At 43.6% G+C, this 26,624-nt stretch overlaps 1 protein-coding gene across 1 annotated transcript; it reads left to right on the top strand.

The window, feature by feature from the left end:
* The first annotated feature begins 363 nt into the window (after nucleotides 1–363).
* Nucleotides 364–26,450, top strand: LOC135519041 (importin subunit alpha-4-like). Its single transcript, XM_064944081.1, has 17 exons — nucleotides 364–510; nucleotides 2,701–2,745; nucleotides 9,849–9,938; nucleotides 11,352–11,381; nucleotides 11,478–11,530; nucleotides 11,833–11,928; nucleotides 12,288–12,373; nucleotides 12,873–12,959; nucleotides 13,882–14,051; nucleotides 14,232–14,276; nucleotides 14,392–14,523; nucleotides 14,911–15,039; nucleotides 15,205–15,309; nucleotides 19,493–19,564; nucleotides 19,788–19,950; nucleotides 20,038–20,132; nucleotides 25,513–26,450. Exons 1-17 carry the CDS (start codon nucleotides 442–444, stop codon nucleotides 25,606–25,608), a joined length of 1,563 nt encoding a protein of 520 aa, XP_064800153.1. The 5' UTR covers nucleotides 364–441; the 3' UTR covers nucleotides 25,609–26,450.
* Nucleotides 26,451–26,624: the final 174 nt, after the last annotated feature.

The following is a 26,624-nucleotide window of genomic DNA, read 5'->3' as shown; positions in this document are numbered from 1 at the left end:
TTGTAAGTAAGCATTTCACGGTAAGGTCTACACTTGTTGTATTCGGCAAATAAAGTGACACAAAGTTTGATTTGATTTTGATTTGAGTCACAGGCCTCTCTTACTGATGCCTTTATGACACCGTGTACCATGTAGTGAATAGGACAAAATCCTGATGGGAAAATCTTTTTTGGCTAAGCCAAGGTACATGACTTACTGAGGTGTCTGCAGATTTTCAAAATGTTTTAAATTAATGATATTTAAAAATTAACCATGGTGATGGCTTTGTGAGCCATTTCTAAAACATCCTATCAAAAATAGGATAGCCCGTCACCGAGCTCCTCCCTCATACCACCCATCTGATTTACGTCTGGTCGCCTCTGTGCTCAGCAGTATATTTACAGTGCTCTGCCTTTCACTGGAGATCAAACGCGGGAGTACTCACGAACCAAGCAAACAGACATGGCAGAAAACGCCGACTTGGATAACCACCGTATCAAGAGCTTCAAAAACAAGGGACGTGATGTCGAGGTAGGATGCCTCGCATTTGGATAGAGCGGGTTACCAGTGATTCGTGTTGGATTTTTACTTTAGACACCGGCTATCTTCACCGGCCTTGTCTGACAAGCTTTTGATGAAGCCTTGTTAGTTACCTAGCTAGCTTGAAAGCAAAGATTGTAACGTAAACTAGCAATGTGCTCAGCCGGCTTCGCTAACGACGAACTATTACCTAGCTGATTACCTAAGCAGTTAACTTAGCTACCACCTGTTTTGAAAGCAGAATATAGTTGACAGCCCAACTGGCCAAATCCAAAGACGGTAGTTAGCAGAAGCATGTATTAGCTACATAGACTCTCTAACTACCTGAACCCTGTTCAGAACTGACAGTAGCTCGATATCTTTTTGGTTAGTACCCTTGCCTTGTCCAACAATAATGAGCTAGCTAACTGACCAGCTAAAATAGGCGTTTTTGAACGACTGCCTGTGCTGTAAATTATCTTCTAGTTAGCTCGCTCGGTTAATATGTCGATTGAATTATTATGTTAGGACTGCATGCTGACGTTAACTTGAATCGGTTTACTTGCTAGTTCCACCACACACCAACTTTTTATCCGCATAACGTGAGGTCGGTATCTTATGGCCGAGCTGTCAATGCTAAACTATGGCATACTGACTTCACGTATTTTATATTGGTTAGCTGTGGTATCTTTGACAATAACGCACGCACTCTGTTTTATGTCTTTACAGAGTTATACAAAGAGTCATCTTTAAGACATCCCCAGTGTATGAAGGCTCCCATTGGAATTAGTTTTCTAAATAGTAGACGAAGATAGGAGTTGATTTGTCTTTGGGAGCCATCTAAAACCATGGGATGTAGACCAGTGCCATAAGTGGTTGTTTTGAAACCGGAAGCTAACGTTACAAACGCATGGCTACTATGATGGACAGGCAGATATTGCAAAGTGCGTCACTAGGGCTATTTCTGGCATCCTGGATGTCTAGCTTGGGTTCTCCCAGGAGGTACAACCTGATCTGGGGCCTAATGGAGGGTCCAGGAGGTAGATTAAGCCCTAAGAACCACTGATCTGGGACCAGAGAGTTGTGTGTTCCTGCAATGGTTGATTACTGAAACAATTTGGCACACACTATAGTATTGGGGTGGGCAGTGGGAAAATCATATATTGGGGTTTGGTCGAGGTTAAAGTTTCCCATAGCCACAGATCTAGGATGAGTTTGGTTAACCCAAATCCTGACCTTAACCACTAGGATGATCTGACCCTGCTCCAGCAGAAGGGGCAACTTTGGCCAATTCCTCCCAGTTCAACTGTCTCTCACTAAACAGCCTTATGGGACATCATGTGAGATGCAGCCAGAATTACTTATCAAATATCTGCTTTGCTCTGTAAAGTCTAACATGTTTGGACTTGCTCTGTCAGTGTTGTGGCCTTGGACTTAATTGTTCGTCCCAGGTCACTGTATCCAGGAGGGAACACTCACTGTTGACTCAGGACACTGCCCACTGGTCAAGCTATGTTTAGGCTACAGCCTAATATATGTATAAACTAATCATTGTCTTTAATCTGAATCCAGATTAGATGAATCAGACGTGTTAGTGCTTGGCTAGAATAAAAGCTTGCATCGACCCACACTGGCCCTCTGCTGATCTAGTCGGTGCTCACACCGACGCTCTTGACTGGGACACTGTCTGGTTGTTAGAGAGAGGAGAAGGTGTCTCACTCAGGTTCTCTGCACCTCAGCCTCCCTAGACAGGGGTAAGACCAGACCAAGGTTGTGTATGATGTGACTGACCCACGTGACGTATGGGGCTATTTAGGATGGCAATATGAACTGCAGCGACAGTCACAAGATCTGAGACCAGCTCACAGCAATGAGTGGACTACGAACACACCGGTTAGGGCTCGTAATTGCCAGGGACCTCATGATAGGTGCAGATGCGATTCTATTCCGATTCAATATTTCAAGCACATTCCTCACCATATCTCTGCTGCAGAGGGACACGCTCACTAATACTGGTACACAAACACATTGATTAACCTGAACCGTAACCACATCCAGTGGTGTTACTGTTGTGGTTAGACTATAGTTTACATATTAGTCCCCTCAATTCCTATGTTCTGACCTGAGTCCAGAGAGATGTTATGAATAACTCTCCTTAAAAATGTTTTTAGAAATGAAGGATTTGCTTTGTTTGTGTTCCAGACTATGAGAAGACATCGAAATGACGTGACAGTGGAACTGAGAAAGGTGAGTGAAGAAGCCTCATTTTAATATTTTTGTTGACGCATGACTTTATAGCGGTGCTTCTACTGCTCCCTGTATTAATGTGTTAGTATTCACCTCTCTGTTTACACAGACCTTTTAAACAGGCTGTTTCTTTCTCACCCTGTGTCTTGCCCCGGACAGGCTGGGTATTCCTCTTTGTCCATACAGAATGATCCCCTTCTCTATAGAGGCACTAACCCCAGTCTAACCCTCTGTCTCCAGCCATGACCTTTCACCTCTCTGGATTTACCTCTGACCCATGTAAACTGCCTCCTCACCGTGACCTCATAGGTATCTTTGTTTGACCTACTGCAGTCATATGCTGCAGGTAGAAATTGCTCTTGGGCACAGATCTAGGATCAGTTTATCCTCCCTAGATCCTAACCAAAATTCAGAAAAAAGCCAAACTGACTGTAAGAGCAATTTAACCCTACTTCCAGTAGGGCTGGGAATTGCCAGGGACCTCACAATACGATATTATCACGATACAATATGTATTGCGATTCTCATGATTACATATGTATTGATTCCATACTGTGATTTTATTGATATTAAATATAAATATATCCCATTTAGCAGACGCTTTTGTCCAAAGCGACTTACAAGTCGGCTGGGGCCACTACTTTTACATATGGGTGGCCCCAGCGGGAATCATATGCTCTACCGACTGAGCCACACAGGATATTCAATGTTGCGAACATATTGCCCACCATATGTCTGCTGCAGAGGGATGAGAGGGAGCCACGAGTCATGGAAATAAGTGCCCCCCCCCCCCAAAAAAAATAAAAAATAATGTTGGTACAGCAAACTAGCACAAAAATACTATTGTGATATCTTCTCATACATATATGTATGTCAAAAATAATGATACGGCCTCTGCAGAAGTCAGGCCATTCATATACAACCAAAAGTATGTGGACACCTGCTCTTCGAACATCTCATTCCAAAATCACAGGCATTAGTATGGAGTTTGTCCCCACTTTGCTGCTATAACAGCCTCTGCTCTTATGTGAAGGCTTTCCACTAGATGTTGGAACATTGCTGCATGGACATCAGCCACAAGCATTTGTGAGGTCGAGCACGGATGTTGTGCGATTAGGCCTGGCTCACAGTCGGTGTTCCAATTTATCCCAAAGGTATTCGATGTGATTGAGGTCAGGGCTCTGTGCAGACCAGTCAAGTTCTTCCACACTGATCTCGACAAACCATTTCATGCTGAAACAGGAATGGGCCTTCCCCAAACTGTTGCCACAAAGTTGGAAGCACAGAATTGTCTAGAATATCATTGTATGCTGTAGCATTAATATTTCCCTTCACTGGAACTAAGGAGCTTAGCCCTAACCATGGAAAACAGCCCCAGAACATTATTCCTCCTCCACCAAACTTTACAGTTGGCACTATGCATTCGGGCAGGTAACGCTCTCCTGGCATCCGCCAAACCCAAATTCTTCCATCAGACTGACAGATGGTGAAGTGTGACTCATCACTCCAGATAACGTGTTTCCACTGCTCCAGTGTCCAATGGCGGTGATGGTTACACTGCTCCAGCTGATGCTTGGTATTGCACTTGGTGACCTTAGGCTTGTGTGCAGCTGCTCGGCCATGGAAACCCATTTCATGAAGCTTCCGATGAATAGTTCTTGTGCTGACGTTGCTTCCAGAGGCAGTTTGGAATTCAGTAGTCAGTGTTACAACAGAGGACAGACAATTTTTACCCGCTTCAGCACTCGGCGGTCCTGTTCTGAGCTTGTGTGGCCTACCACTTAGAGGCTGAGCCATTGTTGCTCCTAGACGTTTCCACTTCACAATAACAGCACTTACAGTTGACCGGGACAGCTCGAGCAGGGCAGAAATTTGACAAACTGACTTGTTGGAAAGGTGGCATCCTATAACACTGCCATGTTGAAAGTCACTGAGCTCTTCAGTAAAGCCAATGTTTGTCTATGGAGGTTGCTTGGCTCTGTGCACGATTTTATATACCTTTCAGCAACGGGTGTGGCTGAAGTAGCCCAATCCACTAAGGGGTGTTCATACTTTTGTATATACAGTACCAGTCAAAAGTTTGGACACCTACTCATTCAAGGGTTTTTCTTTATTTTTACTATTTGTAGAATGGAATAATAGTGAAGACATCATAACTTTGAAATAACACATGGAATCATGTAGTAACTAAAACAAAATATATTTTATATTTGAGATTCTTCAAAGTAGCCACCCTTTGCCTTGATTACAGCTTTGCACACTCTTGGCATTCTCTCAACCAGTTTCATTAGGAATGCTTTTCCAACAGTCTTGAAGGAGTTCCCACATATGCTGAGCACTTGTTGGCTGCTTTACCTTCACTCTGCAGTCCAACATATCCCAAACCATCTCAATTGGGTTGAGGTAGGTTGATTGTGGAGGCCAGGTCATCTGACGCAGCACTCTATAACTCCTTGTTGGTCAAATAGCCCTTACACAGCCTGGAAGTGTTTTGGGTCATTGTCCTGTTGAGAAACAATTGATAGTCCCACTAAGCTCAAACCATATGGGATGGTGTATTGCTGCAGAATGCTGTGGTAGACATGCTGGCTAAGTGTGCCTTGCATTCTAAATAAATCACCTACAGTGTCACCAGTGATCTGTAGTGATTTTTATATATTCTATAAATACTGATTTTATTTATCACACCACTTCCTCCATGCTTCACGATGGGAACCACGCATGCAGAGATCATCCGTTCATCTATTCTGCATCTCACAAAGACACGGCAGATGGAACCAAAAATCTCACATTTGGACTCATCAGATCAAAGAACAGACATCCACCGGTCTAATGTCCATTGCTCATGTTTCTTGACCCAAGCAAGTCTCTTCTTCAAATTGGTGTCCTTTTGTAGTGGTTTCTTTTCAGCAATTCCACCACGAAGGCCTGATTCATGCACTCTCCTCTGAACAGTTGATGTTGAGATGTGTCTGTTACTTGAACTCTGAAGCATTTATTTGGCCTGCAATCTGAGGTGCAGTTTATTTAAATGAACTGCAGCGGAGGTAATTCTGTATCCTCCTTTTCTGTGGCTGTCCTCATGAGAGCCAGTTTCATCATAGCGTTCAATGGTTTTTGTGACTGCACTTGAAGAATCTTGTATTAAAGTAATGATGGACTGTCATTTCTCTTTGCTTATTTGAGCTGTTCTTGCCATAATATGGACTTGGTCTTTTACCAAATAGGGCAATCTTCTGTATAACACCCCTACCTCGTCACAACACCACTGATTGGCTCAAACACATTCATTTGTGGAATTTCTTTCTTTCATTTAACAATGCATACTTGTTAATTGAATTGCATTCCAGGTGACTACCTCATGAAGATGGTTGAGAGAATGCCAAGAGTGTGCAAAGCTGTCATCAAAGCAAAGGGTAGCTACTTTGAAGAATCTAATATAAAATATATTTTGTTTTGGTTACTCCATGATTCCATATGTGTTTTTTCATAGTTTTGATGTCTTCACTATTCTTCCATGTAGAAACAAATTAAGAAAAACCCCTGAATGGGTAGGTGTCCACTTTTGACTGGAACTGTATATAGTGTACTTGCGTTTTGCAGTGCAGAGCTGTTGTGAAGGAAGTTCTCAAGGAAGTGAGTTTGTTTATACAGGACCTCCCCGCCCCCACCTACCCGTCAACCAATCATGTCATTGCGGAGCTATACGGTGCCCTCCGCAGTTGTTTAAACATTTGGTACAGAGCTCGATTTGGCCTCTGCATGCCTCCAGAGGCTGCAGAATTGCGTCACACCATCTTTACGGAGCTTCCAACCACATTTTCAGATCAAGCAAAAATTGGCTTAAATCTGAATCCTTTAATATACAGGTTGTACTATGTTGGATACAATACAACAAATTAGTTTGGTAGTCATGCAGCTGCTCTGTTTACACCTTTGTAAAGAGCCAGAGACTGAAGGGTTGCTCTGACCCCCTCCTGTGATAGCTACGTATCTCTCACTCATGTCTAACAATTCGCTACTCTCCATGTTGACTCTGTGATCTTTCTGACCCAAAGAGTACACTGTTCATGGCTTTGAATCTTACTTCCTCCCCCTACTATCGTCCTCTGCTAGACCCCCCCCCCCCTCTGGGCTTTGACACACTCTTAACTCTCCTTCCACTTCCTGTTTTTTTTTTTTCTCAGACGCTAAAACAACCCCCCTTGTCAAGGCTTTTGAGTCTGTCACTCACTCTTTTTACTTCATGATGCTGATTGGGATTTGCTGAGTCACTTGGTTGAGGAAGAGAAACTGTGGGAAGTTACCACTGATTCAGAGAGTGAGACATAGCTGTTGATGGGTGATAGCGGGTGAGGGAGACTAGGGTTTGTTGGTGCTGCCTGCCAGAGCAGAGAGCAGCACAGGGCTGGTTAGTCGCCAGCAGTGACGCACGGCCCGGCACTGCAGCACACACTGGAATGTAGGCCAAGGGAATATCCCTCCTACCCCTGACTCGCATGTTGAGCGTGTGTGTGTGTCTTTCACACTCTTTTCAACACCAGTGTGTCTGTATACTAATTTTTGTTGTGTGCATTTGTGTGTTTCACTGTACCTTACAGTTGGTGTGTTTAACTGTACCGTAGGAGCCTTACAGTTGGTGTGTGTCTCACTGTACCCTAGGAGCCTTACAGTTGGTGTGTGTCTCTTAGTGCTTTTTAATGTTGGTTCGGTTATCTAAAAAAAAAAATGTTATTTTCGGTAGATTTTTTTTTTTTTTTTTTTTTTTTTTTTCCCAACATTTTAAATGCGCTATGCATCATGTGCCCTAACACAGTCCCAATGAGGGTAGTGACTGCCCATTACTGGTTATCACTTACCTGTCATTTATTCACTTTACTTTAATAAAATATTTCAGTTGTTGTGTATATTGCATTTGACTATTTAATTCCAAGTCATCTCTATAGAGCTGCTGTCTGACGAAATCACATTTCTAGTTCTTCAAAGTAAATAAGGTTTACTTTTATGACTGCTGAACACCAACTATCAATCGTTTAGATAATGTATTTTCGAGGTAAAGATATCTCGCGACGCAGCTCTCTCTTCCTCTCGATCACGTGTTCTTCTCTCTCTGTTTGCCCCACTAAAATACCATGGCTGCATAAAATAAGTAGATCATTGAACCAACATGTTACACAGCCTAAATGCTCTATATATACAAAAGTATGTGGACACGCCTTCAAATGCGTAGATTTGACTGCTTTAGCCACACCCGTTGCTGCCCGGTCTATGAAATTGAGCACACGGCCATGCAATCTCCTTAGACATACATTGTCAGTAGAATGGCCTGACTGAAGAGCTCTGCAACAACGGCTCAGCCGCGAAGTGGTAGACCGCACAAGCTCAAAGAGCTGGACCGGTGTAGCGCGTAAAAACTGTCCGTCCTCGGTTTCAACACTCACTACCGAGTTCCAAACTGCCTCTGGAAGCAACGTCACCACAACTGTTCCTTGGGTGCTTCATAAAATGGGTTTCCATGGCTGAGCAGCCGCATACAAACCTAAGATCACCATGCACCAATGCCAAGCATCGGCTGGAGTGGTATAAAGCTCGCCGCCATTGTTCAAGCATTCTCTGGAGTGATGAATCACTCTTCACCATCTGGCAGTCCAACGGACTAATCTGGGGTTGACAGATGCCAGGAGAATACTACCTGCCTCAATGCATAGGGCCAACTGTACAGTTTGGTGGAGGAATTATGGCCTAGAGCGGTTTTTCATGGTTCTGGCTAGACCCCTTAGTTCCATTGAAGGAAAATCTTAACGCTACAGCATACAATGACATTCTTGGTGATTCTGTGCTTCCAGTTTTGGGGAAAACCCTTTCCTGTTTCAGTAGAACTCCCCTGTGCACAAAGCGAGGTCCATACAGAAATGTTTTTTTGGTGTGTAAGAACTTGACTGGCCTGCAGAGCCCCGACCTCAAATCACCCAACACCATTGCCCGACCTCTCTCTAATGCTCTTGTGGCTGTCCCCGCAGCAATGTTCCAACATCTAGTGGAAAGTCTTCCCAGGAGAGTGGAGGATGTTCTAGAAGCAAAGGGAGGACCAACTCGATGATTTTGGAATGAGTTGTTCAACGACTAGGGGAAGTTCAGGAGTAAATATGTGCTTAACAATTCACATAAGTTGCATGGACTCACTGTGTTGTATTTACCTTGATTTTTAAATGACTACCTCATCTCTGTACCCCACACAGTGAGTGAATTATAAGCACAGATTCAACAACAAAGACCAGGGAGTTTTTCCAATGGTTCGCAAAGAAGGTCACCTATTGATAGATGTCTTGAAGACATTGAATATCTCATTGAATATGGTGCAGTTATTAATTACACTTTGCATGGTGTACCAATACACCCAGTAACTATAAAATACAGGCGCCCTTCCTAACTCAGTTGGAGGAAAGGAAGGGAACTGCTCTGGGTTTTCACCATGGCTGTGATAGAACTGAGGATGGATCAACAACATTGTAGTTAATTAGTTAATTAATTAGTTAATTAGTTAGTTAATATTAACCTAAATGACACAGTGAAAAGGAAGCCTGCACAGAATAAACAGATTCCACAACTGCTCAAGGTGACTCTGATGTGTGTTGACTCAGAGGATTGAATACTGATCTAAACAAGATGCAGTGTATTGACTGTGTTATAAAAAAATTATCCACTTTGACATTCTAGTATTTTGTGTAGATAGTTGACGACAATAAAATAACATCCATTTTAATCTCACTTTGTAACACAAGATGTGGAAAAGGTCAATGGGTGTGATTACCTTCTGAAGGCACTGTATCTAAAGTTGAGTAATCTTATAGAGGACATCTCCATAGCGACACAGGGTTTGTACTTTGTCCCCAACTGTACCCCAGATGTCTCTGGGCAGACCGACCCCGGTCCCAGAGATGACACACATCCTAGGGATGTGAGGGTCAGCTGTTTTTTTTGACCGATATCCAGCTTCCACTTAAGTATTGGTGCTGTAGAAGTTCGTGTTGCTACTCTGTCATATATTTCAGTATTCATAAATGTGTTGGTTTATTCTTTAATCTCTCCCTCTCTTCCGTCAGAACAAACGAGACAAGCATCTACTGAAGAAGAGGAACGTCCCACATGAGGACAGTCTTGAGGACTCTGACATAGACTCGGACTTCAAAGGGGTGGGTGTGATGTCACTTTAGCAACCCATTTGCTATTTATTGCGCTGGGCTGGCTATCTTTAAGACAGGAGACTTGTTACAGATGGAAATGTACTGCCTAGACTATCTGTCAGGTAGGACCAGCCGGACAGGCGTGGCCAACCCTCCTGGAGATCGATTGACCTTAGACATTGTGTTCGTGCTATACAATCCATTTCTATGTGTGACATTGTAATCTAGACATGGGTCTTAACCCCGTGGTCTCTCTATGGTTTGTATGATGTACAGTGCAGCGAAAGTATTCAGTCCTTTCGGATTTTAAAATAAATCCTCATTAATATACACACAATACCTCATAATGACAAAGTGAAAACAGGTTTTTAGACATTTTTGGAAATGTATTACAAATTAACATCTTTCAGACCCTTTGCTATGAGACTTGAAATTGAACTTAGGTGCATCCTGTTTCCATTGATCATCCTTGAGATGATTCTACAACTTGATTGGAGTCCACCTGTGGTCAGTTCAATTGATTGGACATGATTTGGAGCACACATGTCTATACAAGGTCCCACTGTTGAAAGTGCATCTCAGAGCGTGAAAAAAGATTCACCTTCCAACAGGACAACAACGCAAGCACACAGCCAAGACAATGCAGGAGTTGCTTCGGGACAAGTCTCTGAGTGGCCCAGTCAGAGCTCAGACTTGAACCCGATCGAACATCTCTGGAGAGACCTGAAAATAGCCGTGCAGCAATGCTCCCCATCCAACCTGACAGAGCTTGAGAAGAATGGGAGAAACTCCCCAAATACATGTGTGAAGCTTGTAGCATCATACCCAAGAAGACTCAAGGCTGTATATGCTGCCAAAGGTGCTTCCACAAAGTACTGAGTAAAGAATCTGAATACTTATGTAAATGTGATATTTCAGTTTACTTTTTAAAATTTTATTCTAAAAACCTGGTTTTGTTTTGTCATTATGGGGTATCGTGTGTAGATTGAGAACAATAAAAAAAAGTCAATTTTAGAATAAGGCTGTAATGTAACAAAATGTGGAAAAAGTCAAGGGCTCTGAATACTTTTCGAATGCACTGTATGGGGATCCACAGGGGGATATAAGGGTAAAGAGGAGCTTTTTACCCTGCTGACTGGAGACCTGTCACCAAGCTAATGAAATGAGGAATAGGCCCTGGTCTGGCCTGGTTTAGCTGCTACAAGGTGAAGTGTAGTGATAGGCTAGCATGACATTCTCAGCCTGTGAGCTCACACAGCCTCAACCGGCTGGTCAACACACCAACTCGGCAGCAGCCACAGGGAAAACAGCACTGTGTCTCCTCAGAATGATCTGTTAAATGGATGTTTATGTCAATTGTACCCCCCCCCCCTCATGTTGATCTGTAACCTGGTACTGATGTTGTCCCTTCTGTCTTTACAGCAAAACGTCACACTAGAAGTTATGTTACAGGTCAGCCTCAACTTCATGTACACACACGTCTACTTGTTAACTAAAAGACATCCTCTGAGTGTGGTGCTGTAACGTGTGTTCTCTGTCTCGCTGAAGAATGCCGCCAGTGATAACGCTGTGGTCCAGCTCAGTGCCGTACAGGCTGCCAGGTAAAAGTGTGTACAACTTTTACTATACTTGTGAGTATCCGAAGTCTTCACAAGAATAGTAAACCAACTACAATTCTGAGAAGTGAAGACATTTTGCTGGTCCTCACTTGTAAACAGTCTATTTTTAGGTTTAGGGGTTAAGTTTTATTGTTAGAATTGGGTTGAGGGTTAGGGAACATATCATTTTCTCAAGTAGAGTAAGACGTGTGATCACCTTGTCCTTCTCTCTGCTTTGTATCTCTCAAACCATGTTTTCTTTTCCATGACTCAAACAAAACACTTCCTGTTTTTGTGTCTGTCAGAAAACTCCTCTCCAGTGACAGAAACCCTCCCATTGATGACTTGATAAAGTCTGGCATCCTGCCCATCCTAGTCAAATGTCTGGAGAGAGACGACAAGTGAGTCTGGTCTGAGGCAGCAGCAATGTCCTCCCTTTGACTGTCTCTTCTAATGCACTGTTGGGACATTTACTGGGAGGTAATCCTGTAGTCTGACAGGATTAATGTCTAGGAGATATGATGCAGATAAAGTGTGTGTCAGGCACAGGAGAGTCCCTTGGCCAATTTCTCTTTAGCCAACCCAAACAAAATATTTCCCCATTCCCAGGACCTTGTGTTCAGGACAACACACACAGGACCTTGTGGTCAGGAATGGCGACACATCCAGGACAATGTGTGTGGGTGTGGGGTTAGGATGAAGATGGGTTGATATTAATGGAAGGCCTCTCATTCTGTCTCTCACTCTTTCTCTGCACTAGTCCGTCTCTCCAGTTCGAGGCAGCCTGGGCCCTGACCAACATAGCATCTGGTACTTCACAACAGACCCAGGCTGTGGTCAAATCCAGTAAGTTCAGCAGCTCTCTCTGCCCTGCTCTTACTCTGACTCTCTGTCTGGGCTCCATCTCTCTGCCCTGCTCTTACTCTGACTCTCTGTCTGGGCTCCGTCTCTCTGCCCTGCCTGCTCTTGTCTGGGCTCCGTGACTCTGACTCTCTGTCTGGGCTCTGGGCTCTTACTCTGACTCTCTGTCTGGGCTCCGTCTCTCTCTGCCCGGCTCTTACTCTGACTCTCTGTCTGGGCTCCGTCTCTCTCTGCCCTGCTCTTACTCTGCCCTGTCTGCTCTTACTCTTACTCTGACTCTCTGTCTGGGCTCTTACTCTGACTCTCTCTCTGCCCTGCTCTTACTCTGACTCTCTGTCTGGGCTCCATCTCTCTCTGCCCTGCTCTTACTCTGACTCTGTCTGGGCTCCGTCTCTCTGCCCTGCTTCACTAATGCTTCTGTTATGTTATCGTTGTGTCTGAAATTGTGATATGTCAATTCTTAACTCTCTCTGTGTACGAACAGATGCTGTTCCCCTGTTCTTGCGACTGCTCCACTCTCTCCATCAGAATGTGTGTGAACAGGCTGTGTGGGCACTCGGCAACATCATAGGTGAGTAAAGATACTGACATGTTGACTACAGCGGGCACCGCATGTTCCTTTTTGTCCAATCACACCAGATGAGGACACACAGGTTGACATATCAAAACTAACTCTGAACCAACTGTTATTTTTGGGACAGGTTGAAACACATGAAACATTCATGGACATTTAGCTAGCTACCTTGCTGCTGTTGTTTTACCTGAAATGCACAAAGTCTTTGTAGAATTACCCATTTGAGTCACACAATAGTGTGTTCTCTACTCTGACAATTAATCCACAGATAAGTTTCTAGTAATCTCTCCTCCAGTCGCCTGTGTACTTTATATCGCTGTTGGCAACCAATTTTAAGGTGCATTACCACCACCGACTGGATTGTGGACCTCAGTTCATCTTTCAGTCACCCATGTGGGTATATGCTCCTAAAAACCAATGAGGAGCTGGTGGAGGTGGGACTTGCAGCGTGTCCAACGTCAAATGGAACCAAGTTCTATTTTAGCGCCTAGCTACGCAGATGCTCATAGATGCGCACAAGCAGTTTGGATGAAATGATTGAATTATGTGTACATGTATGTTTAGATTTATTTTGCCGTGCGAGCGTAACGAGTGATGTGGCCAGCATGTCAGCGAAATAATGTTGCCACGAGCAGCACCGCAGATATTGGACTTTGCTTTCACACAATCACACGCAGTGTCTGCACATGTGCACGGGTTCACGTCACGCTGTTCACAGCGTAGTAGCCAGGGCACCAAAACAGTGGAGGGCTTGCACCGCAACGTTCTGTTGTTGTTGAGAAAACTGACTTTTTCTACATCCACTTCATATTGCTGTGTCTTCATTTAACTTCATTGTATTTGTCATAGCTCACTACCTAACCAGGGAAAAACGCTGTGCCCAAATGATGACCCATGACCTGTGATGCTTCTCCCCCAGGCGACGGGCCACAGTGCAGAGATTACGTCATCTCCCTGGGTGTGGTCAAGCCCCTGCTGTCCTTCATTAACCCGTCCATCCCCATCTCCTTCCTCCGCAACGTCACCTGGGTCATCGTAAACCTCTGTCGCAACAAGGAGCCACCACCGCCCATGGAGACAGTACAGGAGGTATGTACATGTGGGTACCGTGCGTGTGAGCAGTGTTATCGTGAGTCTCTCCAGCCAGTCAGCCAAATGACTCATCACTAGGACGAATGTTTAGCGACATACCTTACATGACCACATTTCTAGTCTGCTTTTCACACCATCTTTTCCTCTCTCTACCTCAAACTGTTTTGTATTTTCCAGATTGTTCCAGCTCTGTGTGTTCTTCTATACCACACAGATATAAATGTAAGTATGGAAGTGTATTTTCATTACCCCCTAAATGGTACAATTCACACAGCATAATTTAAACATCAGCAGTCCCATTAAAACAACACTTATTGGAGTTGACATGCTTTTGTAGATCCTGGTGGACACGGTGTGGGCTCTGTCCTATCTGACGGATGGTGGGAACGAGCAGATTCAGATGGTGATAGACTCTGGCGTAGTTCCCTTCCTCGTTCCTCTGCTCAGCCACCAGGAGGTCAAAGTTCAGGTAAGATGGCTCAACGGGGACACCATAGAATTGGGAACAATTACCATGGTAACTGATAACATTCAGACTTAGACCCAAACACACTGGTATAGATGGTGTGCTTATAAAATGAATCGTTGATTAGCGGATGTTATTGCATGTGACCAATAAATCAACAAGTATTAAAACCTTGGCTTTACTGATCATGAGGGCTAGGTGTACTTTAGTAAAACTGCAGCCATATGTTGAAGAAACTCCTAGCTTTCCTTACAACATACAGATCAGTGATCATTTCAAGAAAGGGAGGAAACGATGTGTTTTTATAAGTAATACATCAAGGTGTGTTTTTGTCTTTTCTGACGCGCTGACATTGTGGGTGTTGACCTGCTGTGTTGTCACTTCCTGCAGACTGCTACGCTGAGGGCAGTAGGCAACATTGTGACAGGGACAGACGAGCAGACACAGATGGTTCTCAACTGTGACGTCCTCTCCCACTTCCCCAACCTGCTCACACACCCCAAAGAGAAGATCAACAAGGTAGAGCACACACACACTCCCCCGAGAGGGAATGGAAACAGGGAGGGGAGAAGCCAATGTCAATGGTTAGCAGGCCAACAGGAAATTGTTTGGTTTGACTGTGTGAGATTGGACTGTTAATAGGAAGTGTTGTGGCATAACTGTCTGTGATTGGTTAAACTACAGGAAGCAGTGTGGTTCCTGTCCAATATCACGGCTGGGAACCAGCAGCAGGTTCAGGCTGTGATCGACGCAGGACTCATCCCCTTGATTATCCACCAACTGGCCAAGGTGAGAGATCTGTGGTGTGCGTCTGTCAGTAGCGTAGCCAGAATGTGTTATTTGGCCCAAAACAAACTTCCTGCAATTCTACACATTTTGCCATGACGTACTCACGCCTTTTATAAAATGTTTATTAAATCAGTTTTGCTTCTAAATTCAGTTGTATTTAAGCAACATCAACAAGTCTCTTGTTTGCGCCAGCCAGCCCAATAATGTCTGCATATCATGTGTGGCATCTGTAATCAGCCAGCTGTATCCAATTCCAGCCACCACTCACCTGCTTCTCTCTGTCCGCTCTTCCTGCATCAGTTTTTTAAATATAATTTAGCTATGTTGGCGGGGGGGATGCAGACCCTGGTCAGTCTTCTGTTACATTTGATACATTGGAGCAGCGTGCAGAGTGAGAGAAGTTGATGTATTGAATAATTTCATCCCTGGTATAACCAAGAGTACAGGCCAGTCTGATAGGCTTTGCAAATTCCCCATCATGCAGCAGTGCCAGAGAGGAAGCGCAGTTTTACAAGAGGAGTGTCTGCAGCTTTACAGGGAAGAAAACGTCTCGTCTCGATCTCAAACAGTATTACCGGAGATACCTTTTGTTCTTTCTGATACAATTTCACACACCATCACACACCATGTCGAGGGCCGTTTTTAAACTAATCCCAGACACTAATTATTGGTTTGATAACAAACAACTTTGTTCAGTCTTGTTACCTAGCTCGCTCAACCTGGTAACTTGACAGTTGTTCTAAGAGAATTTGATTGGCACAGGAAAAAAGGAAACGTGTGCTACTCCTGAGAAGTTTCGTAGTGTGGATTCTTATAGGGATAATGGAAGAATAGTGTAACAACATATGGTTTTGGTGCTCCTTACATTCTGTTTGGTGCCTAACGTTTTTAAAGTTGGGAACAGTGTGTTTGTGGGAGAGAGGTGTGTGTTTATGAGGGAGGGAGTCTTAACTGAAGAGTAAAGGTGGTTTCATGACAATGACATTCAATTTTTATTTTTTTTTATTTTTTTTACCTTTTTATTTAACTAGGCAAGTCAGTTAAGAACAAATTCTTATTTTTAATGACTGCCTACCGGGGAACAGTGGGTTGAACTGCCTGTTCAGGGGCAGGTGTAGCCTGTTCATTATGCACGTGTAGTCATTCCTCCAGCCACATCATAGGTAGGCTTTTTCAGTATTCTATTATATGGTGAACAATGTCAACTTTAAATTAAATATGTTGTATTGGGATGAACAGGACGCCAGGCCACTGAAGTCCCCCCCCCCCCACGTGGTATCATGATACTTGGCCTGGCATTGTGACAACACAATCTCATGCTGTTCTACACATTTTGCCATGAGGCTGAGAGATAATTGTGCATTTTTAAAGCTAATTAAACCTAACAACTTTTTTTTTTTTTATGAACCCCATTAGCTGTTGCAAAAACAGCAGCTACTCTTCCTGGGGTCCACACAAAACATGACATAATACAGAACATCAATAGACAAGAACGGCTCAAGGACAGAACTACATACATTTTTTAAAGGCACACGTAGCCTACATATCAATACATACACACAAACTATGTAGGTCAAATAGGGGAGAGGCGTTGCGACCTGAGGTTTCTTTTTCTGTTTTCTGAAACCAGGTTTGCTGTTTATTTGAGCAATATGAGATAGAAGAAAGTTCCATGCAATAAGGGCTCTATATAATACTGTACACTTTCTTGAATTTGTTCTGGGTTTGGGGACTGAAACACCCCTGGGGACATGTCTGGTGGGGGAAGTGTTTTGTCAGAGCTGTGTGTAAGTTGACTATGCGAACAATTTGGGATTTTCAGTACATTGTTTCTTATGAAAACAGGTGATGCAGTCTCCTCAACTCTTTGCCAAGAGAGACTGGCAGCATAGTATTTATATCAGCCCTCTGATTACAATGAAGAGCAAAACGTGCTGCTGTTCTGGGCCAGCTGCAGCTAAACTAGGTCTTTCCTTGCAGCACTGGACCATACGACTGGACAGTAATCAAGATTAGACAAAACTAGAGCTGCAGGACTTGCTTTGTGGAGTGTGGTGTCAAAAAAGCAGAGCATCGCTTTAATATGGACTGACCTCTCCCCATCTTTATAACCATTGAATATACAGTGCCTTGCGACAGTATTCGGCCCCCTTGAACTTTGCGAACTTTTGCCACCACATTTCAGGCTTCAAACATAAAGATATAAAATTGTATTTTTTTGTGAAGAATCAACAACAAGTGGGACACAATCATGAAGTGGAACGACATTTATTGGATATTTCAAACTTTAACAAATCAAAAACTGAGAAATTGGGCGTGCAAAATTATTCAGCCCCTTTACTTTCAGTGCAGCAAACTCTCTCCAGAAGTTCAGTGAGGATCTCTGAATGATCCAATGTTGACCTAAATGACTAATGATGATAAATACAATCCACCTGTGTGTAATCAAGTCTCCGTATAAATGCACCTGCACTGTGATAGTCTCAGAGGTCTGTTAAAAGCGCAGAGAGCATCATGAAGAACAAGGAACACACCAGGCAGGTCATGTCGTTCCACTTCATGATTGTGTCCCACTTGTTGTTGATCCTTCACAAAAAAATACAATTTTATGCCTGAAATGTGGCAAAAGGTCGCAAAGTTCAAGGGGGCTGAATACTTTCGCAAGGCACTGTATATGTTTTGACCGTAACAGTTTACAATCTAAGGTAACGCCAAGTAATTTAGTCTCCTCAACTTGTTCAACAGCCAGACCATTCATTCATTCATTCATTCATGACCAGATTCATCTGAGGTCTAGAATTTAGGGAATGATTTGTACCAAATACAGTGCTCTTAGTTGTAATGTTCAGGACCAGTTTCTTACTGACTGATAAATGCACTGGATTGTGACCTGACTTGTTTACTAAATAAAGGAAGCAGTGGCATGGTGTATTGGGGTGTGGCTTTTAGTTAGTTATTTTTGGCCACCCATTCCATGAGTGAAGGTCATGCCAGTGCATCTGAAGGTCATGCCAGTTCACTGCTTGCTATGAATTCTATCTGATGGTGTTTGCATGTTTAGGTAAAAATACAAATAATGTCCCGTTTGCAGAGGTGGGTAGAGTACTAAAAATCGAAGTAAAAGTACTGTTACTTACAGTAGATTGTGATTTACTCAAGTAAATGTAGCCTTCTTAAATTACTCAAGTAAGAGTAAAAACATTTTTTTTAAGGGGGTGGTGGAAGGGTTCATTTAAAAAAGTTTCCGTTCACAACTTTTTCAGTACTTGTTACATATTTTGTGTGATAATTTTTTTTTTTTTTCCCCGAACTGACGACAAGAAGAACAACAACTTAGTGCAATTTATTTTACATAAATGTATTGTTTAAGCCTGCCAGCACCATCTTGTGGACACCAGGAAAAGTGGCGACTGTGTTAGCAGCAGCTAACGGGATCCTAATAAAAATGCTAAATTGCAATGTCCTCCAGCACAGGTAGTCTCCAATGAAGACTGACATTTAAGAAAATCTGTAGACTGTACAGTTTAAATTAGTCTTATTCAAAGTTGTTTTAATATCTCAATGTGCTCAATTTCATAAAAAGGAATATGGTACTCGAGACATCTGAATAATTTCAATAGCATTCATGAGAAATATTTCATATTACAAGTACATGTGATGGTGAATGCGTACTAAAAACATTTTACTCTAAGTGTGATGTTACATGTTTAACTCAGAATTACATGTTAAGGAGGATCAGGTAAGTGTTACAACAATCCATATCGAAATGTCACCAGTCTAGTATGCAAATCAGACCCATTTCAGCATGAGATTAAACATTGAGGTTTGTATTCAGGTAATAAATTAACAGTGCAGATATCAATTGCCATAGGAAACTCAATCATATTCTTCTTGCCACGGTAGGATTTACCCTCTTCTGAACCTCTCCACTTTGAAGGATATTTTCTTGGCTGGGCATTTCTCCCTCCCCTCAGTTGTGCCGCTGCAAGCAAAACTGTACATGTTACTACCTACCTCTGCCTGTTTGGAACACTGTCTAGTAGAGATGATAAAACAGGATATATCTGATTGGGTGGTCCTGGCTCCCCCGTGCCTACATGGCTGTGAGCCTGAGAGAGATGATCTTCCTGTCATTGCTGTGTAGTGATATGTTACGTAGTGCTGACAACCCGTGTGTCGCCAGGGGGACTTTGGGACTCAGAAGGAGGCAGCGTGGACCATCAGCAACCTCACCATCAGTGGCCGGAAAGACCAGGTGAGTCTGTCACACACATTGCATCCTCTATCAGATAGACTATTGACTTAGACATGGACAGGTACGGGGCTGCATTGTCATGCCAGGGCCTCTAGAGCTGGAAGCGTTCAGACCAGTGAGTTTATGAACTAATCTAATGCCAGTGACTGAACCTGCTTACACAATCATAAGTGTCAGCAGTGATTTGTCAGAATTGCTTACTGCTGTCTTGGTGTTTGTGTAGGTGGAGTACTTGGTGCAGCAGAATGTAGTCCCTCCTTTCTGCAGCCTGCTTTCAGTGAAGGACTCCCAGGTGGTCCAGGTACTCCTAGACGGCCTCAAGAACGTCCTCATCATGGCTGGGGACGAGGCCAGCACCATCACTGAGATCATAGAGGAGTGTGGAGGTGAGTGCCTGCATATTCTCATGATGGCTAGAGGAGGTACTGTGTGTCTGAAGTGAATTGTTGCTTTCTGATCTGCTTTCCACCCAGGTCTGGAGAAGATTGAGAATCTGCAGCAACATGAGAATGAGGACATCTACAAACTAGCCTTCGAGATTATTGACCAGTACTTCTCAGGCGACGATGTGAGTTGTAAATCACACACACAGTCCAGGGCTTCTGTTAGGAAAATGTAGCACCAGACATGTGACCTGCAGCATTTTCATTAACCGACCCATATGCATTGGGTGTGTAACCTGATTAGGGCGTCCACCCACGGTGCTCAGAAATACAAATCACATTTTGTTTAAGGTAATTAATCTTAACAGATCATGCAACGGCGTGCATCCTTCTTACTAAATTCCGATGCAAATTTGAAGATGTTAGAATAACTGTCCACATGAACTTTTCCTCAGACAACAAGACCAGTAACTAACAGCAAAATCACTAGCCTGTCAATCTACTATCCCCCATAGTAGAAAAGTTGACCTATTCTATTGGTCAGCTTGTCATTCTCTACGAGAAACAGACTCTGGGACAGTTGTGGGAACAATGGATCACAAATTCATACAACCAGTAGGTGTCGTGACTATCATTAATCTGATGACTGTTTAAACAATGTTTAATTGTTACTCGATTGAAATGAATCATGTAACAATTAACTCATTAGACATTTGCTGCACCACAGTAAAAGTTGTTTAGCGAGTTGCTATCTCCCGAGTATAAACTCTAAAGATATACAGACATCTCTTACATCAATAACAGTCGATTATTCATGTATTATTATTACCTCTTATCAGTCTCATTCTGAACGTTGCACACTCCCTGATATCTGAAAGAACCCTAACCTCATTGATGAATCAGAAATACACACATTGGCTCAGTAAATAAATAATGAACTAAGTAATACACACTTACATAAGATAAAAGTCCCTAGTGAACTGACACCATATGACAGCTTGTTACATAATGGGAGGGGAGAGAGTCAACTTATCCTACATACATTTTGGAAGCTGCGCTCATGGAAATGCGTATCCTTAGCACCCTAACCACTGCTCGTTCAGATTAGAAATGCAATATATATTTACGCCTAGATGTGTTTCTCTGTCTCTCAGAAGCCAATCGATCCGTCTATGGGTAGTGGCTTGATGTAAGGCTCTGATTATCCACCAGAGGTCACAATGTCCTTAGTTATAGAGCTTCTCTGGTCTTGGAGTGTTCGTTAGCATAGATACTTCAGACGTACCAATGGTTGTATGGGAGGGATTCTTCCTTCCCACCTCGTGTCTTTTAGTCAAAGTTCTAGGACCACTTACATGCACAGCTGCAGACTGAGTGTTTCTGGTCTCCGAGGTGAGGTTATTTTCTTCTGTGGAGATTGAGAGTTTCATAGTTTGAACCATTTTGTGACGTTCACCTCGCTCTGTATGTCGGCTGGTCTGTAGAGTTGAAACCATTTTGTGACATTCACCTCGCTCTGTATGTCGGCTGGTCTGTAGAGTTGAAACCATTTTGTGACGTTCACCTCGCGCTGTATGTCGGCTGGTCTGTAGAGTTGAAACCATTTTGTGACGTTCACCTCGCGCTGTATGTCGGCTGGTCTGTAGAGTTGAAGCCATTTTGTGACGTTCACCTCGCGCTGTATGTCGGCTGGTCTGTAGAGTTGAAGCCATTTTGTGACGTTCACCTCGCGCTGTATGTCGGCTGGTCTGTAGAGTTGAAACCATTTTGTGACGTTCACCTCGCGCTGTATGTCGGCTGGTCTGTAGAGTTGAAACCATTTTGTGACGTTCACCTCGCGCTGTATGTCGGCTGGTCTGTAGAGTTGAAACCATTTTGTGACGTTCACCTCGCTGTATGTCGGCTGGTCTGTAGAGTTGAAACCATTTTCAGCCGTTCACCTCGCTCTGTATGTCGGCTGGTCTGTAGAGTTGAAACCAGTTTGTGACGTTCACCTCGCGACTGTATGTCTGCTGGTCTGTAGAGTTGAAACCATTTTGTGATGTCCGGTTTCACACGCTGTATGTCTGCTGGTCTGTAGGTTGAAACCATTTTGTGATGTTCACCTCGCCGTCTGTCTGTCGGCTGGTCTGTAGAGTTGAAACCATTTTGTGACGTTCACCTCGCGCTGTATGTCGGCTGGTCTGTAGAGTTGAAACCATTTTGTGACGTTCACCTCGCGCTGTATGTCGGCTGGTCTGTAGAGTTGAAGCCATTTTCAGCCGTGTAGCCACAGCTCGCTCCACGCTGTCTGCTCTCAGTACAACGTTTCTAACCAGTTCAACGTGTGGGCCGCGACCTCGCGTCTGCTTGGTCTGTAGGTTTAACCATTCATGATGTCCGGTTTACACCGTCCGTCTGCTTGGTCTGTAGGTTTAACCATTCATGATGTCCGGTTTACACCGTCCGTCTGCTTGGTCTGTAGGTTTAACCATTCATGATGTCCGGTTTACACCGTCCGTCTGCTTGGTCTGTAGGTTTAACCATTCATGATGTCCGGTTTACACCGTCCGTCTGCTTGGTCTGTAGGTTTATTCTTAGCGAGTCCTTTTAAGCACTCTGGCCAAAGGGGCGTTCCGTCATACTGACACTAACTCTGAGCTCACTTGGACGGTGCTACTGACTGGGCACAAGTTTATATGAAAAACAATTAATTTAGAAGGCTAAAATCACATTGCTATCTTCACAGAATTATCCTCATATTTAATCATTTTATACCACACAGTTGAGGTCAGTACTCTGTGCAGGCCAGTCAAGTTCTTCCACACTGATCTCGACAAACCGTTTCCGTATGGACCTTGCTTTGTGCAGAGGGGTGTTGTCACGCTAAAACAGGAAAGGACCTTCCACCAAGTTGGAAGCACAGATTTGTCTAGAATGTCATTGTATGCTGTAATGTTAATAAGATTTACCTTCACTGGAACTAAGGGGCCTAGCCTGAACCATGAAAAACAGCCCCAGACCATTAATCCTGAAACCGAGGACATACATTTTTACGCGCTTCACCGCCTGCCTACCGTTGCCAATCGACATGAATGGGAAACGTGCTTCATTCACCAGTTGAATTATACTGAACAAAAATAGAAACGCAACATCCAGAAATTGAAGATTTTACTGAGCTACAATTCATATAAGGAAATTAATTGATTAGGCTCAAATCTATGGATTTCACGTGACAGGGAATACAGATATGCATCTGTGGTCACATACCTTTTATCTGGTGTAATCCCCATCTGCTGCATGCAGCGCGACACATCAACCTCTGTATTGACTGATCAGGCTGTTGACTGTGGCCTGTTGTCCCAATCCTCTTCAATAGTTGTGCAAAGTTGCTGGATATTGGTGAGAACTGGACCACGCTGTAACACACATGATACAGAGCATCCCAAACATGATAAATTGTATAGCTTATGGTAAAGAAATGAACATTTTAAGTTATCTGGCAACGGCTCTGGTGGACATGCCAATTGCACGCTCCCTCAAAACGAGACATCTGTGGCATTGTGTGAGACGACTGCACATTTTAGTGGCCCGAGCGCAAGGTGCACCTGTGTTATGATCATGCTGCTTGATGTGCCACACCTGTCAGGTGGATGGATTATCTTGGCAAAGAAGAAATGCTCACTAAAATGGATATAAACAAAATTGTGCACAATATTTTTGTGCATATGGAATATTTTGGGATCTTTTATTTCAGCTTATGAAACATGGGACCAATACTTTACATGTTGCATTTATATTTTTGTTAAGTGTAAAAATTGTAGTTAATTGTGGCCATCCAACTGTTTTTAACATGTGATTGGAATTGAGAATTGTTACGCAATGATTGGACTCCAGCAGCAATGAATGAGCTTGTCGTGGAAATTCTACACCAGGGACAAAATCAAACTTAAAGGAATCTTTGTTTTGTTGATTTGAGAGGTTCCAACCAACTCAATGCACCAACTATACATGTTGATTAGGAGCTCCTCCGGGGCAGTCCTGTTAGATCTCTTTTATATACAGACAAGTTATATTTGCATGATTTAGCTTATTCATAATTCATCATTAACGTTTGTGTCATTCATGTGACAGACCAATACCTCACAAGACTTCTTCTCTCTAAGCTGAATTGCAGGTATTGCCAAATTGCAGATTCTGATAGTGAGGATTTGTTCAGTCACTTGCATGAACACAAATGGTTATTAGAAAAGCACAAACACAGAACACAGAAATTCATAAATAGAAAAGCACCAACATAAAATGTTCCATCACAAGCTCTTTGAGGAGCTGTAGCAGCAGCCCTCTTGCTGTCTGACAGAGTTCCCCCTCAAACTAGCCTCACATGTGCTGTGCCCGTGTGATAAATATTAGGACACACAACAACTAACACAAATACACACATTTACATTTAAGTCATTTAGCAGACGCTCTTATCCAGAGCGACTTACAAATTGAATTCACCTTCTGACATCCAGTGGAACAGCCACTTTACAATAGTGCATCTAAATCATTAAGGGGGGTGAGAAGGATTACTTATCCTATCCTAGGTATTCCTTGAAGAGGTGGGGTTTCAGGTGTCTCCGGAAGGTGGTGATTGACTCCGCTGTCCTGGCGTCGTGAGGGAGTTTGTTCCACCATTGGGGGGCCAGAGCAGCGAACAGTTTTGACTGGGCTGAGCGGGAACTGTACTTCCTCAGTGGTAGGGAGGTGAGCAGGCCAGAGGTGGATGAACGCAGTGCCCTTGCTTGGGTGTAGGGCCTGATCAGAGCCTGGAGGTACTGCGGTGCCGTTCCCCTCACAGCTCCGTAGGCAAGCACCATGGTCTTGTAGCGGATGCGAGCTTCAACTGGAAGCCAGTGGAGAGAGCGGAGGAGCGGGGTGACGTGAGAGAACTTGGGAAGGTTGAACACCAGACGGGCTGCGGCGTTCTGGATGAGTTGTAGGGGTTTAATGGCACAGGCAGGGAGCCCAGCCAACAGCGAGTTGCAGTAATCCAGACGGGAGATGACAAGTGCCTGGATTAGGACCTGCGCCGCTTCCTGTGTGAGGCAGGGTCGTACTCTGCGGATGTTGTAGAGCATGAACCTACAGGAACGGGCCACCGCCATGATGTTGGTTGAGAACGACAGGGTGTTGTCCAGGATCACGCCAAGGTTCTTAGCGCTCTGGGAGGAGGACACAATGGAGTTGTCAACCGTGATGGCGAGATCATGGAACGGGCAGTCCTTCCCCGGGAGGAAGAGCAGCTCCGTCTTGCCGAGGTTCAGCTTGAGGTGGTGATCCGTCATCCACACTGATATGTCTGCCAATTTAATCCCACTAAATTTAGCAAATGAACCTAGATTGATTTTTAAGCATGACCAGTCAAATGTATTCCCATAAATGAATAGGCTAAAAAGCATTGTTTTGCAATGTACTTCTACCTTTTCTCCTGGACAATTGGTCGGCACCCATGTTTATTTATCGTCTTTTACCAGCTAACAGAAGCGCTGACACACACACACACATCCCTCACCATTCCTCTTCTTTGTCTCTCCTTCTTAGATTGATGAGGATCCCAGTTTGATTCCTGAAGCCACCCAAGGAGGGAACTTCAACTTTGACCCCGCCTCCAGCCTGCAGAAGGAGTTCAAGTTCTAGGAGCCAGCTTCACTAGTACTGTCTAACCAACCCCAGACATTCATCCATCTAGCTCTCCTCCTATCTGGCAACCTAATACAGAAGGATTGAACCCACCTACTACCATCACTATTACTCCAACATGGCAACCCACCTTGCGATTGAAGGATTCACCCACCAACTCCACAATACGCCACCTCTGCACTGAAAGGTTACTTAAAACTACCACCTGCCACCACAACCTGGCAACCCAATACAAACGGGTCCAGGTAATTAATCCAGCACCAGTACCATCTGGCCACCCGTGTGGGGAGGATCTCAGGCAATCTTAGCAAATGCTTTGAAATGTCACGTGAAAATCACAAAGGAAGAAAAAGCCTTTTGAGGCAATATTTTTGAATTGCCAAATGTCACAACTACACACTCGCACAAAAACACACCGTTGAAGACACTTGGGAATAGTTTCTTTGCATATTTGTTTTAGAAAACAATATCACGATACTGCGGTATCGGAAAGGATACTGCAGTTTATTTGCGGTTTATTTTTGTGCTTCACCTCTGGATTGTCCCCTGGTCGTGGACCTTCGCTCGCTCTCCCTCTCCCTTGATGTCCGAGTGCCCCCAATTAAAGATGTTTACCTCGGAGCGAACCCATGAACAGACATGGACCCTGTCCTCGTCCCCAAAGTCCTAGGACAGGAAGAGGTGGGATTTAGGCAGGGAGAGGTTTTTTTAGGCAGACTGATGAGACATTTTGACTCACTTTATTTTATTTTTTTGCTTTTGACTTTGAATCATGAGTTATGGATTTTTATTTATAAAAAATACATGTAATTAAAAAAATATATAATGCTGCAAAACTGGTTTGTATAAGTATATAATTGTTTTGCAATTTTGCTCTAATTCAGGGGAGAGCAAAATAAAAAAGCTTAAATTTTTTCAGGTTGGAGGAAAACCACAGAATGGTAGAGGACTAGGGCCCACAAGCTCATTTTAACATGGGCAAGTCCATTTAAGACTTTCACCATTTTAAAGAC

This window comes from Oncorhynchus masou, chromosome 29, assembly GCF_036934945.1.
Source record: "Oncorhynchus masou masou isolate Uvic2021 chromosome 29, UVic_Omas_1.1, whole genome shotgun sequence".
Classification (NCBI taxonomy): domain Eukaryota; kingdom Metazoa; phylum Chordata; class Actinopteri; order Salmoniformes; family Salmonidae; genus Oncorhynchus; species Oncorhynchus masou.
Note: the sequence above shows the minus strand (reverse complement) of the source record. Positions and strands in the feature narration are given on the sequence as shown.